The sequence below is a fragment of the Mytilus edulis genome, chromosome 7 (genome assembly GCF_963676685.1).
Source record: "Mytilus edulis chromosome 7, xbMytEdul2.2, whole genome shotgun sequence".
Lineage (NCBI taxonomy): Eukaryota > Metazoa > Mollusca > Bivalvia > Mytilida > Mytilidae > Mytilus > Mytilus edulis.
This window is the reverse complement of record NC_092350.1, coordinates 10,955,254-10,970,489: the sequence shown is the minus strand read 5'-3', so window position 1 is coordinate 10,970,489 and position 15,236 is coordinate 10,955,254. Positions and strand designations below refer to the sequence as shown.

General features: G+C 32.6%; 1 protein-coding gene across 2 annotated transcripts in view; it reads left to right on the top strand.

The window, feature by feature from the left end:
• Positions 1-14,559, top strand: part of LOC139529935 (transcription elongation factor SPT5-like) — a 38,228-nt gene extending 23,669 nt beyond the window's left edge. For both annotated transcript variants that reach the window (XM_071325922.1, XM_071325923.1), the window contains exons 13-25: positions 470-545; positions 1,172-1,482; positions 2,481-2,578; positions 2,933-3,002; positions 6,767-6,892; positions 7,388-7,513; positions 7,892-8,099; positions 10,162-10,267; positions 10,579-10,806; positions 11,319-11,506; positions 12,177-12,448; positions 12,802-12,897; positions 13,608-14,559. In XM_071325922.1, the coding sequence (XP_071182023.1) occupies positions 470-545; positions 1,172-1,482; positions 2,481-2,578; positions 2,933-3,002; positions 6,767-6,892; positions 7,388-7,513; positions 7,892-8,099; positions 10,162-10,267; positions 10,579-10,806; positions 11,319-11,506; positions 12,177-12,448; positions 12,802-12,897; positions 13,608-13,748 (2,046 nt within the window). In that variant the 3' untranslated portion in view covers positions 13,749-14,559. The remainder of the gene's footprint in view (positions 1-469; positions 546-1,171; positions 1,483-2,480; positions 2,579-2,932; positions 3,003-6,766; positions 6,893-7,387; positions 7,514-7,891; positions 8,100-10,161; positions 10,268-10,578; positions 10,807-11,318; positions 11,507-12,176; positions 12,449-12,801; positions 12,898-13,607) is intronic.
• The last annotated feature ends 677 nt before the right edge of the window (positions 14,560-15,236 follow it).

The window sequence follows — 15,236 nt, the reverse complement described above, 5'->3', positions numbered from 1 at the left end:
ATAATGTCTGCTATTGTAAGTTTTCCTTATGTCTGTTAAGTCTGGTATACACAAAAGTTATAATGTCTGCTAACATAAGTTTCCAAATCTGTTTTAAAAAAATTAAATAAACTGTATATGTTATAAAAATAAGTTCAACCACAAATATACAATAATGAACAAGGAAAGATAACTCAAATTTTAAATATATGATATTGCTTAATCCAATCCAATGTTTAATTTTAAGTTCATATTGCAAACTGAAAGCAATCTCTTCCCTTCAGGCTTCAGTGCTCACACTCACTAAGTTTCAATAAAATTAATTAAGTAAAAAAAGATATAATTTTAAATTATAGATAAATATGCAATCCTACCTGTAAGGAAAGGTGAGTAACATATAAATCATTATAACTGATGTTTATAAATAATATTGTTTTCATCTCATATACCAATAGTTTAAAACAATTTACTATTTACATTGTACTTACAGATAGCAGAGGGTGTGAAACCAACTCTTAATGAATTAGAAAAGTTTGAGGACCAACCTGATGGTGTTGATGTAGAATGTATCCTTAAACTTACAATTCCTAAATAATATTATTATTTGTGAAGAGTAGCGATGTACTGAGCTGTATGCCTGTCTCATTTAAACCCCTTCCTTTCAGCCACTATTCAGCAAGCACATTTCAGCTTCTTTTTCAAACAATTTCTTTATATGTCCAATTTATGGGCATTATGTTTTCTTATCTGTGCGTACGTCCATCCGTTTGTTAATTCGTTCATTCGTCTGTTTCGCTTCAGGTTAAAGTTTTTGGTCTAGGTAGTTTTTGATGAAGTTGAATTCCAATCAACTTAAAACTTATTACACATGTTCCCTATGATATGATCTTTCTAATTTTAATGCCAAATTAGAGATTTTACCCCATTTTCACAGTCCACTGAAAATAGAAAATGATAGTGCGGATAGGGCATCCATGTACTGGGGACACGTTCTTGTTATGTTTTATAATTGTTTTGCAACTTTTTTTGTGCCCTTCCTACAAAACTGAATTTCAGACATTTATTTATTGTAACTGGATGTCATTTAACAAGTAGAGTTGACATGTTGGAAGGATCCTTTATACCTTCCTTCAAACAAATATTGAAACCACATGCAACATTGAATTAAAAATGGACCTTAACTTATAAAAAGTGATACAGGAGAAGCCAGCAGGGGAGGTAACCCATAACTTCATCCCTGGTGATGTAGTGGAAGTCAGTGAAGGTGAATTGGTCCACCTCCAGGGAAAGATCATCAGTATTGATGGCAACAAGATCACTATGTTACCTAAACATGAAGATCTGAAGGATCCACTGGAGTTCCAGGCTAATGAACTGAAGAAACACTTTAAGATGGGGGATCATGTCAAAGTTATACAGGGACGATTTGAGGGAGACACAGGACTTATTGTCAGAGTAGAGGATAATATGGTGGTCTTGTTTTCTGATCTGACCATGCATGAGGTATAGTATTTAAAGTAAAAAAATCATTTGTAAATATTAAACCTAACAATATCTAATACTGTAAATTCAGAAATTATTACCATGTTTTAATTATTGCGATAAATGCTAAATCACATATATTGAAACTCGCAATTTGAAATTTTGTATATAAATTCAACATATGACAAAAAATTCAAAATGCATTCTAGTCTAAAATGACAAGAACGCAATAATAAAAGCTCACAATAATTTCTAATTTTTTAGTAAACTAGGTCCACATGTAATCTCAAACATGTTGATTAAATTTTAGTTTCATCTTTGTCTTGCCTCAACGAAGCATCATTAAGGCAAGCTGTTTCTGGCAGAAGCACCATCAACACTTTGTTAAAGTTTGTGATAAGGTCTGTTAAAGAGGAACTATTGATGAAAATTTCTTGATATTTGGTATGCAGTTATATTTGCTTTCACAAGTCTGGTTTCTATGAAGGTTATATGGGCCTCCCCCTCATCATGGTTCATTGAAACTTTTTTCACAGATTTATTTGGCCCTGCACCATCAGTCATGGTTCATTGACTTTGAATGTTTTGCATTGTTTACATGTTTCAAGTATTGCCGTTTTATTTTCAACAATTGCATAACACTATTAGAATCACATAAAGACAATACATACCTCTGTGTCGACATTTATCTTGTATAAAAGAACCTGCAGAAAACAACCAATCTATTACAGGAAAACTTGAAGTCATAGTCAATAAACCGCGATATGAGTGGATCTAATGAAGAACAAAATTATGAAATTTGATAGATGATTAATGATTTTTTTGTCATCCAGGGGAGCCTGGGTTTTTCTCATTGTTGAAGATGTATTGCTACACTAACAGTCACCTGTAAACTAATCTCATCTATGTCGTTTTGTCTTTATGGATAGTCGTCTCTTCAGCAATCCTGCTGCATCTGCGAGTCTTTTATTATGAATTTTAAAATCAGCTATTCATTTATTAATGATGTCATTTTACAGCTGAAGGTATTACCTAAAGATTTACAGCTTTGTGCTGACATGGCAACTGGTGTTGATTCTTTGGGACAGTTCCAGTTTGGTGATTTGGTCATGCTTGAGTGAGTATATCATCTAATGTAACAACAGGACAGTTTCAAAATGTAAAGAGCCGATTCTATGAGACAAGATTGTGTAAGTCCAAAGAACTTTAACTCATTTCACAAAAGATCTTAAGATTGATATTGAATGTAAGTTTTACTGAAATGTCAAGTATTTTCACAAATATTTTTTTTTTTGGTAATAAAAGTGGTGGATCTAATTTATAATATGGTATGACAATTTGGTTATGCATGACTAAGATATGTGTTTTTAGGATGTCTTCATCAGAAAAGATTAATAAGATATGTCTGTTATGCTGAAATAAATAACAATTTAAAATACTATAAATTTTACTTATTGTTTTTTTGTTTCAGTCCACAAACAGTAGGTTGTATTGTAAGATTGGAGAAAGAGAATTTCCAGGTTCTAAACATGCACAATAAGGTATGGAATGTATTACAATTTCTAATTAAAATGTCAAAAACAAATGCTAAATTATTAGACTTCTTATTTTGCAGTTTAGTATATAGTTATTTAACTTTAGTATTTATTGAATGCTATGACAGTGTTCACTGGGCGGTCAGCCCGCCCTTTCCAGAGTAGCTCCCTGTGCCCTTTTTACAGTTTCCAGGGCGACCTGCCTTTTTGAAGATTGATGGCATATTATTTTGTTCATTTCAATATGCTCCGCCAATTACAAAATTTTACCTGGCGATAAGTTGATGACTTTGTTTACAACCCCAAACTAATCAACAGTTTTTATACGACCGCAAAATTTGAAAAATTTTTCGTCGTATATTGCTATCACGTTGGCGTCGGCGTCGTCGTCGTTGTCCGGCGTCCGAATACTTTTAGTTTTCGCACTCTAACTTTAGTAAAAGTGAATGGAAATCTATGAAATTTTAACACAAGGTTTATGACCACAAAAGGAAGGTTGGTATTGATCTTGGGAGTTTTGGTACCAACATGTTAGGAATAAGGGGCCAAAAAGGGCCCAAATAAGCATTTTCTTGGTTTTCGCACTATAACTTTAGTTTAAGTTAATAGAAATCTATGAAATTTTGACACAAGGTTTATGACCACAAAAGAACGGTTGGGATTGATTTTGGGAGTTTAGGTTTCAACAGTTTAGGAATTAGGGGCCAAAAAAGGGCCCAAATAAGCATTATTCTTGGTTTTCGCACAATAACTTTAGTTTAAGTAAATAGAAATCAATGAAATTTAAACACAATATTAATGACTACAAAAGGAAGGTTGGTATTGATTTTGGGAGTTTAGGTCCCAACAGTTTAGGAATTAGGGGCCAAAAAGGGACCCAAATAAGCATTTTTCTTGGTTTTCGCACCATAACGTTAGTATAAGTAAATAGAAATCTATGAAATTTAAACACAAGGTTTATGACCATAAAAGGAAGGTTGGTATTGATTTTGGGAGTTTTGGTCCCAACAGAATAAGGGGCCCAAAGGGTCCAAAATTAAACTTTGTTTGATTTCATCAAAATTGAATAATTGGGGTTCTTTGATATGCTGAATCTAACTGTCATGACTGTGTATGTAGATTCTTAACTTTTGGTCCCGTTTTCAAATTGGTCTACATTAAGGTCCAAAGGGTCCAAAATTAAACTTAGTTTGATTTTGACAAAAAATGAATCAGTTAGGTTCTTTGATATGCTGAATCTAAAAATGTACTTAGATTCTTGATTATTGGCCCAGTTTTCAAGTTGGTCCAAATCGGGGTCCAAAATTAAACTTTGTTTGATTTCATCAAAAATTGAATAAATGGGGTTCTTTGATATACCAAATCTAACTGTGTATGTAGATTCTTCATTTTTGGTCCTGTTTTCAAATTGGTCTACACTAAAGTCCAAAGGGTCCAAAATTAAACTTAGTCTGATTTCAACAAAAATTGAAATCTTGTGGTTCTTTGATATGCTGAATCCAAAAATGTACTTAGATTTTTTATTATGGGCCCAGTTTTCAAGTTGGTCCAAATCAGGATCTAAAATTATTATATTAAGTATTGTGCAATAGCAAGTCTTTTCAATTGCACAGTATTGCGCAATGGCAAGAAATATCTAATTGCACAATATTGTGAAATAGCAAATTTTTTTTTAATTAGAGTTATCTTTCTTTGTCCAGAATAGTAAGCAAGAAATATCTAATTGCAAAATATTGTGCAATAGCAAGATTTTTTTTTAATTGGAGTTATCTTTCTTTGTCCAGAATCAACTTAAATCTTTGTTATATACAATATACAATGTATATTCACTTTTTACTACCAAGTTCTGATAAATTATAATAAATAGCATTCAGTGATAACAAGCAGTTTTTTTTACATCTTAATATTTTATGATGTATTTAAATGAGTAGTTATTGTTGCAAACTCCATTAGAAATTTTAATTGAGATTAGTTTTGGAATAAGGGAAAGGGGGATGTGATTAAAAAAATTGGGTTCAATTTTTCTCATTTGAAATTTCATAAATAAAAAATAAAATTTCTTCAAACATTTTTATGCCCCACCTACGATAGTAGAGGGGCATTATGTTTTCTGGTCTGTGCGTCCGTCCGTCTGTCCGTTCGTTCGTCCGTCCGTCCGTCTGTCCCGCTTCAGGTCAAAGTTTTTGGTCAAGGTAGTTTTTGATGAAGTTTAAGTCCAATCGACTTCAAATTTAGTACACATGTCCCCTATGATATGATCTTTCTAATTTTAATGCCAAATTAGAGTTTTTACCCCAATTTCACAGTCCACTGAACATGGAAAATGATAGTGTGAGTGGGGCATTCGTGTACTGAGGACACATTCTTGTTTTGAGAGGATTAATATTCAACAGCATAGTGAATTGCTCTAAGAGAAAACAAAATTTTTAAGTTCATTAGAACACATTCATTCTGTGTCAGAAACCTATGCTGTGTCAACTATTTAATCACAATCCAAATTTAGAGCTGAATCCAGCTTGAATGTTGTGTCCATACTTGCCCCAACCGTTCAGGGTTCAACCTCTGCGGTCGTATAAAGCTACGCCCTGCGGAGCATCTGGTTACAGGTGTCATAATCTGTTGTTTCAGGTAATGTGTATCGGATGGGTCATTAATGATCATCAACATTAATTCATTCAAATAGAATCGGTCAGTCGGAATTTGTCTTTGAAGAAATGTTCATACAACAACTTGGGCACAATTTGCAATGTTTACCGTAGTTTCATGGAGAAAACGTAATTGACAGAAAGTCGAAAACCATAATCAACTTGTTATAAACATGGTTTTACGTGTTTTCTGTAAAATAAATAGCAAATTCAGATGTGTTTGTCTTTGACTGCCCTCCTTTTTGATATGAAAATAACAAAATCGACTGCCAATGTTGATCGTATTTACCATCTTCTACGTACTGTTTATAATCCTCCAAAGGAGCATACCCGAATAAAGAAAGATAACTCAATCTGATTTTTTCCTAGCATTGAGTTACCTTCTAAAGATATTCTAAAATATGTCTACATACTTCTAGCTTTAGAATTTATATGTTTAGGTCTTTTGAGTTATGGGAAAAGTTAATGAGGGTCTTAGTAGCAGGGTTGGTAGGGTGCCTTGGTCATCTTTTTCTGTAGTCTTTATTTTTAATACAAATTTTCATTCACTGTTCACTAATTCCTTACATTGTGCTGTTTTGTGCTGTATTGCCTTTAAGCACAGCAGAGGTAGAAAGGGTATTTTCCTAGGTAAAACTTTTAAAATGTGACCAGAGAAACAGAATGAACCAAGACACCTTTCAAAACATACTTCATATAAAGCTTCACTGTGCCAAGCAATGCATGCTTTGAAAACTTGTGTGACAAGGTACTTGACAAGTTTTTCAGCCTTAAAAGCAGAGAGATAGAGTTTTATATGGGCTTATGATGTTGTTCTTGTATATATATAACCAGTGATTCAATGAATAAACTCAATGTTTGATTAATATCTTTATTAAAACATGCCCTTTTCCTATTATCATATCGGCGTTAAATACGCTTTTTCAGGATTGGCACCCTGCCCTTTTGAAATCCTAGCTGGAACACTATGATATAACATACCATTTCTGTTTAACATTACATTTTAATTAGAAATATACTTATAGATAATTTGAAAATGCCACAATTGAGTTAACAAAACCAAATCCAAAAAACCAAAAAACCTACTGAAATTTGCTTTACTTTACAAAAACATTTCTATTTCAGGTGATCAATGTAAAGCCAGCTTCTATAACACGTAAGAAGGACACAAAGCATGCTGTAGCCCTTGATTCAGAGAACAACAATGTACAAGTCAAAGATATTGTTAAAGTTATTGATGGACCACATTCAGTATGTTGTTTAAAATTGCTTATATTTGGTGACACATGAACATTTATCAAAGACGTATATAAAATTATGGCAATTTTGTTTTTAGATATTAACTTCATTAGCAAGAATATCAAGCGAGCCTGCTAGACCCAAGCTGATGGAGTCAGTAACAAAAAATTAAATGCTATTATTCTTTTTACCAGCAGTTTGTTTTAACAAAAGTTTTTTTTTGTTTAGAACATGAAATAAAATGGACTGGTTAGTAAAACTACTTTTTTGAGTACAAAGCTTTGTGCTTTTGCTTGGTTGTATAAATGATGAACACTTGATGTTGCTGCACTGATATGTGACGTCATTGCATAACTTTTTGTATCAAGAGAAAAGTACCATTCTCTTCAATTATACTTGTGATAACAGGCTTTAAACAATGAATATATTTATCATGTTCAAATATTATGATGTAATATCTGGCCTACAATGTCAAACTGTTAACATGGCTTACCTTTTTACTTGTAGGGTAGATCAGGAGAAATAAAACATTTATATAGAAGCTTTGCTTTTCTGCTGTCAAGGATGATGACAGAAAATGGAGGCTACTTTGTTTGTAGGACAAGACATCTTGTTTTGGCAGGTGGTTCCAAGGTAATTAATTTAACAGAACTAATTACTCAATACATTCAAGAATTAACCAATATGTAATATTGTGCTTTTGAAGTTTAAAGTGATATTATGCAATCTTCTATGCATCCATAGCTTTACTTTTTGATTTAATATTTTTGCATGTTAAATTGATAACATTACAAATACAATTACTTTAAATCTGTGAAGGGAAGTAATTTTTATTGTCATGTATTTTTTTTTTACATTATATTAAATACATCATTTAATGTAATGGTGGATAAACTTGAAACTGAAATGTATTAGGTTTATGGTAGCTTTGATATAAAATGCCTTTAAGGATTGTAAACTGAATTATTTATTCAATAATTATGCAGATTTAATGTTGCTATTTTTCTCCAGACAAACACAGGAACATTAAGTGTTACTGGATTCTCACCAATGTCACCCCGTTTGTCCAGCCCCGCCCACCCAGACAGTGGTGGAGGTGGTGCTCCTAGTATGGGAAGAGGAGGCGGAGGAGGAGCGGGAGCAGGCAGAGGTGGTTTGACAAAGAGGGACAAAGAATTGATAGGACAGACTGTTAGAATTATTCAGGGACCATTCAAAGGTAGATTATACATAAATTTAGTTCTTGCATTTTAATATTGATTGATTGTTGCTTACTTAACATGAAGATGCAAATATTCTGCACATTCTGAATGACAACAAATAAACAAATGATACGATAGGAAGGGTCTGCAAGATAGGTTGAAATTTATGAAGCACCTGAAAATTGGATTGCCACCTAGAAATCCTATAAAAAAAATGCTAGAACGGTTCTTTAACATTAATTTGAATGGAAATGTTTTCTAATCAATTGATAGAGGTGGATTAAATAAAAGACTGTCAAGGAAATCTTCAGACTGATAGTCACTCACCAAATAATATACTATTTCAAAGTTTGATAAACATCTGGTTAGTGTAAATGTCCCATCAGTTATTGATTTATTATCATAATGCATGTATTTAAACTTTAATGAATGCTTAGCAAGAAGTTGGAGATCTCAAATCTTTTCCTAGTATACCCTCTTGTTGAATCCTACACAAATCTTCCAAAAATTCTTAGGACAATAATGTAAAATGGAGAAAATAATTATGAGATAACTGTATTGTATTTTAAGCTCCAGAGGCATCACTAAGGGGTCATCCATAATTGTCAACCATTTTCCAAAGTGTACAAAACGTACACTTTTTCAGACCCCCCACCCTCCCTTAAAAAGTGTACATCAACCATTTTCAGATTTCAAGAGAAGAATCAGTCATTCTTAATAAAAAGAAGATCCTATCTATTATATTTTAGTTTAATATAGAAATTTGAATTGAAAAAAAACTAAAACATATCTGACTGTTTTATTTGATGACATCTATGATGCTTGTGTTTTGTCAGAATAAAGAGTACAAAAATTAGTGTTTCCCCTATCACACAGTGGGAATGGTAACTCCAATAAAAAAGGGGCACCTAGAGCATGCAAAAGATTATCAAAAGGGCACATAAATTATGCTAAGAATCAAAGAAAGGGAAATGCATGGTTATATTGCATTTGTAAAGTATGAACTGACAGTTGTTGATGGAATCAGAGCTCAAGACAGTAATCAATAAAAGTGTAATGTTTTAAAACATTTTGAGTTTTTAATTTTCCCGCCTGTATTTCTATTTAAAAGGTCCCTGTAAATATGCCATTCATGGCACTATTATCGTTTATGTATATATACTGTAACGTGTACATATATTGGATATTTTTTAAGTTAAGGTTAAACTTCATATGGAGGTGCTCCTAATTAAAGGAGGCTTATACTAAAAAAAAATCAGTTTACATCCGGTTTACTGGTTTACTATTTTGGAATGCATTACAAGGAAATTAATCGAAGGACCAGTTTAAAATCTTTTCACAAAAAATGACGTCTTGTCAAAATCAAAACATTCAAAGAATTTAGCATGTTAGTGTTTCCATCAATTTTGTTTATTAAACAGAGTAAAACGATATCGATCAATAATAGAGCAGGTGAAATTGACAATCAGGGGTACTGAGAAATGCTTGCAAACTTTTTGTTTAAATAATTTTTGAAAGATTTAGTTTTCATATGATTTGATCTTGTAATCGTTCAATCCCGATTGAGTAGAATTATGATATCGAAATCAATATCATCAAGTGAAAATAATAAAGAAGAAATAAGAAGAGAAACACACCCAAGCCAATTCTCGATTTTATAAATCGACTTTCCTTACGGAAACGATATAAATTCCGGAAATAAAAAAAAGCGTACGGTAAAAATGTTGATTTTTTAACCCCCTCCCCCCAAGTGTACTTTTTGTACACTTTGGAAAATGGTTGACAATTATGGATGACCCCTAAGGGATTTAATGGTAGCATTAAGTTCACTGGCAATGCATTAGCAGAAACAGGTATTTGTGACCATTAAATCACCAATTGATGCTGTTCGAGCTTAAAATACATTACTGTTATCTCTATTTTAATGCAGCTGTCAAAAAACAACATCAAATTTAAAATTTGTCAAAGATCTTTTTCATAGCATCAATTGTGAATTGATGTCATGAAAATTAGTGATGTTATCCAATCAAAATGAACGTTACAAACAATGTTGCCTTAGTTTATGTATTGTATTTGCAGGTTATATTGGTATTGTTAAGGATGCCACAGAATCTACAGCTAGAGTGGAGCTACATTCCAGTTGTAAAACAATATCTGTTGATAAAAATCGGCTGGTATCACTCACGTATGTAACATTGTTAAAAGTAAATATTTCGTTTTATTGACAAAATTTAACTGGCATCTGTCACAAAAGCTACACATCCAAAACCAGAGTGGAGCCATATTTGTTTAATATGAAAGATAATTTAGATTTCCTACATCAAAAAAAGTTTAAAAAATCATTGTTGTTATTGAAATACAAGCAGTATCTATTGAAGTTGATACATAACAGACAAATAAATGAAATATTTAAGATAACAAATACTATTTTTTAACCATGTATAAGTTTATTTGATGAAAACTTCCATTATATTGACTTGTTCTTTTTCTTCACAGAGGAGGCAGACCAAAAGATGGTTCAACATCTGCTTATGGCAGGACACCTGTCTATGGTGGACAGACACCTATGTATGGATCTCGTACTCCCATGTACGGCTCACAGACACCATTACATGATGGATCCCGCACACCTCATTATGGTAGTCAGACACCGTCTCATGAACCAGGAAATCGTACTCCAGGACAAAGTGCTTGGGATCCAGCTAACCCCAACACACCAGCCAGGTAAACAAAATAATGTTAAAATGAGTTTGAAATTCCATTGATTCTCATCTGTATTACAGCAGTAAAAAGATGATTTGAAATAATAAATGAAAATATATGCATGAATGAAAATTCAGTGTTGGACCTAATATATTTGATTGTATCTTCATATTTTGGTGAATCAAACTGTGAATGTGACTCGTATTTAAATGAAGACCGGCAAGTGCTTCACCTTTAAAAGTTTTTTAATAAATAGTTAGAAAGACAGAGATTGTTTTATGACACAGTATCTCAATGCATTTGACCAAAGCAAATACACAGTGCTTTTATTGCTGTTCTTTATCTCACAGACACTACTCCAAATCAGAGTAAAAGCTTACAAGTCACTGCAAATTTGTTCAGAATAAATGGTTTGTTTCATACTTTTCTAGTCAAATAAGTTGATTTGCTTTGAGGTCCTTTGCACATATATACGCAATATAACCTCTGTTTAATAAAGCAAGTTAAATGGAACAAAAATTTGTCTTTTTCAGACAAAATGATTTTGACTACAACTTTGAATCACCATCACCAGGGAATTTTGACACCCCTAACCCAGGCACTCCTGGTTACCCAGCTGACACACCTAGTCCGATCGGAGGACCCTTTACACCACAGACACCAGGGACAAGTTATTCTCCTTATGGTGGACAGTCATCGGCTTCTCCAGGGAGCTATCATTGTAAGTATTGGGTCATCTACACCTGTTTATAAAGTTGATAAACAATCCTTCTATGCACAAAATGAAGACTTTATGAAACATATCTTTAAAGGAATAATAATCTAATTGTAAGTTAATGATTTCAAAAATTTGAAATTCTGCCTTCTTTAGAAGGAACCTCTTAAAGTATTATTTAAGATTGGTCACTCCATATTAATGGACTTAAAAGCTCATGATGTTCAATAGTTAATTTTGAACAACATTTCAAGATGAGGAAACTTGTGAAATAAGTGTATCAAATTGACTGCAGGGTCTTGTTAAATAAAATGAGGTTTATGGTATACACCAATGAATTAGCAAGATACATACAGTCCTCAACAATAGACATGTGATATATATCAAAGTCTAAATCATTCTGAGTGTAAAAGTTTTGAAAAATATATAAGAAACAATGGCCAAAGATCAGCCAATGTTCAAATATGCACCTGCAGTAATATTGGTATGCATTCTGCATTGAAAAATCAATTTGAGAAGGATATACCTTGCTTACCTTAATTTGTTATCTTTTCACATTTAATTGTCCTATAAAATAATGGCTGCTGTTTAATAGTGTTTTTGTAAAATTTTATACCACTTACATTTATTGAATTTTGAGTATTTTATATATAATAGCATACATATGATATTGTAGCACCTAGTCCTGCTGGTGGAGGTTTTGGTGGAAGTTCACCAAGTCCATTAGGTTACCAAACATCACCATCCCCTGGCTTCAATGCTGGAACCCCCTCACCTATGGGGTACAGTCCTATGACACCAGGGGCACCTTATACCCCACAGACACCTGGAATGTTTATGGATCATGGTATGGCAGACTGGCACACCACCGAGATAGAAGTTAAGATCAAGGAAACACATGATGATACAAATCTTATATTCCAGAAAGGACAAATCAGAAGTGTTTCAGTAAGTTTGATTCCAAAAAGGACGAATTAATAGTGATCCTATAAGTCTTTTATAATCTTTGTGGATCATGTCCTTAGATCAATTTTTACAGAAATGTTCTTTGCACCCTCATTGTCTTGTCAAAAAGATTCATTATAAAAAAAAATATGTATTGATCAAGAGAAAACTTGATTCTGTTTTTTATTAACATTTTATCATATTAAACAATACTTAACAATTATCAATCTAAAATGCATGCATAAAAGAAGATTCCACCAAAATAAAGGTGCCAGTTTCAATGAATCATATGACATTCACATTCTAAAAAATTGAAATCTGTTGGTGATTTAATGAGGAAGTGTTTTATTTTGTAGGGAGGGATGTGTTCAGTATATGTGACAGAGCAGGATAAGGTCATGAACATAGCATCAGAACATTTAGAACCAATACCACCAGAAGTTGGAGATAAGGTATAGTACTTCTTGGTTAGAGCAACCCTTTGCATACATTATTCCCTTCACTAAGATACTGAGATGAACCAATACATATTTAATTGGCCTTACAGCCTACATAAGTGAATGAAAACAAATTCTAGACCAAATATTATGTTGTCCTTTTAGATATCATTTTCTGTATCATTTGGTTGCCATTGATTCCATTGACCTATTCCCCACATCTTCTTGAATATATCCATCTATTCAAATGTCTTCAAGGGGCCTTATTGACCGAGTGGTCTAAGTAGTTCATCTACTATTTCACTCGCCTGTCTGCACGGATGTTGATAATTTGAATAACCTCAGGATATTTTTATAGTTGTCATCCTTTACCTTCTCGTAAGAGAACATTGGGGCGTATTATAAGTGTCTTCCTATACCTGCACAAAGATCACCTCACAAATGGAACCACAGGGTGGAAGATATGGTAGGAAAATTTATTCACTAAAATTACAATTTAGAAAAAATGAACAGATCTGGAAAACTGACATACGAGACATTCATGACACAGCTAGCATGCCATGATTGTAACTAGTTTTGAGAAAATGATATCGAAGAATTAAAATGTAAATCTGAAGAATACAATTTGATGTACCTATGTAGGTGAGGATTTAAGAATAACTCAGAAGATTTCTTGTGTCATAGATTAAAGAACTTTTATATGATATATGATATATTTATAACAGGCTAAAGTAATAACTGGTGACGAGAGAGAAACAGTTGGAACATTGCTCAGTATTGATAGTGGAGAAGGTGTATTGAAAACAGAGGACTCACAGATCAAAATGTTACCCTTACGATATCTTTGTAAAGCTTCCGGTCATTGAGGATCGTTACCATAGCAATATATGTGAAACGCTTCTGGCCATTGAGGAACACACGAATTATGTACAGTGAAATAACATAAATTATTCATATGAATATTTGTAATATAAGGAATTACTGAAGTTTAAAGATTTGAATGTGGGTTAACTATTCGAACATCAGATTCTGCTTCTTTATGTGCTATGTATTACCTTGAACAGAAAGATTAGTAGTAAACATACTGTATAATATTTCACATTAGATATTCAGTTTGTAAAACTCCATCCTTGAAGGTCATTAAATGTCATAACCATTTACTGGAATTGCTGGATTATGGGGAATAGAAATCATCTTATATCTACACAATTGACAATAATATGTAAAACAAACATGTTTAAGTATGCTTTTTATACCAACTCATTTCACTTTTTTAAGGCAGTAATTATGTCTGATGTGTTTTAGCAGAGAACAGTAAAGTTGTAGTGGAAGGTCAAACTACATGTATCGATGTACTTGCATCTATTTTATTGGTGTTAGTTTCAAGCCATCAATCAATCAGTCATGAATACATTGATTAGTTCCCAAGATAAATGTTGATATACATGATATATGGGTAGATAAGAACATGAAAATTGAATTTTGAAATGAGGGATGCATTATATAGGATCTTGATAAGTGACATTTTTACATTAGTATAACGTCAAGGACATGGAAAATGGTTTCATACTTTGTAAATAGAACATCTTATTTTACCAAAATGTTTGAAATAAGTATTTGTTTTGTTGGAAGTGCATATTATGTAAGTTATGTCTTGGAAATAAAGATTATTTCCAGTTTACTTGTCATTTTTTCTATGAAAACATAAGAGTGCACACACTTAAATAACTTGTCTGCTTTTCTGACGATTGAAAGTCTTAAAGACCAAGGTTTTACAAGAAGTATCATATAAAATTGACATGATCAAGTTCAGATAAACACTGCCAGACTGACATGAAAACCTTACAATCATTCCATACATCAAGTATAATTGACCATTCTATCCAAGAAACTTACCAAACCACAGACACTTTTAAAATGATGAGGATGACACAAATGAGACGTGCAAGACAAGCTTTACAATTATCATTAGACAAAATAATGTTTATCCATTGCTTATACATGTATAATCCAAGAAACATTCCAAATACTGACCATGTCACATGAAAATAGGGTCATGGTCAAATACGAACTGCAAACCAGACATGTACACCCTACAATCATCATGTGCACCAAATAATCTATTGCTTATATATGTAGTATCCAAGAAACATACCAAACCATGGAACCTTTATACTGACCATGTCACATGAAAACAAGGTTGTGGTCAAATGCGAAATGTAAGTCAGACATGTAAACTCTACAATCATCATGTGCACCATATAATGTTGATCTACTGCTTATGGTCTCCAAAAAACATACCATGAAAACTTAATATTGACCAATGAAATGAAAATGAGGTCAAGGTAAGATGA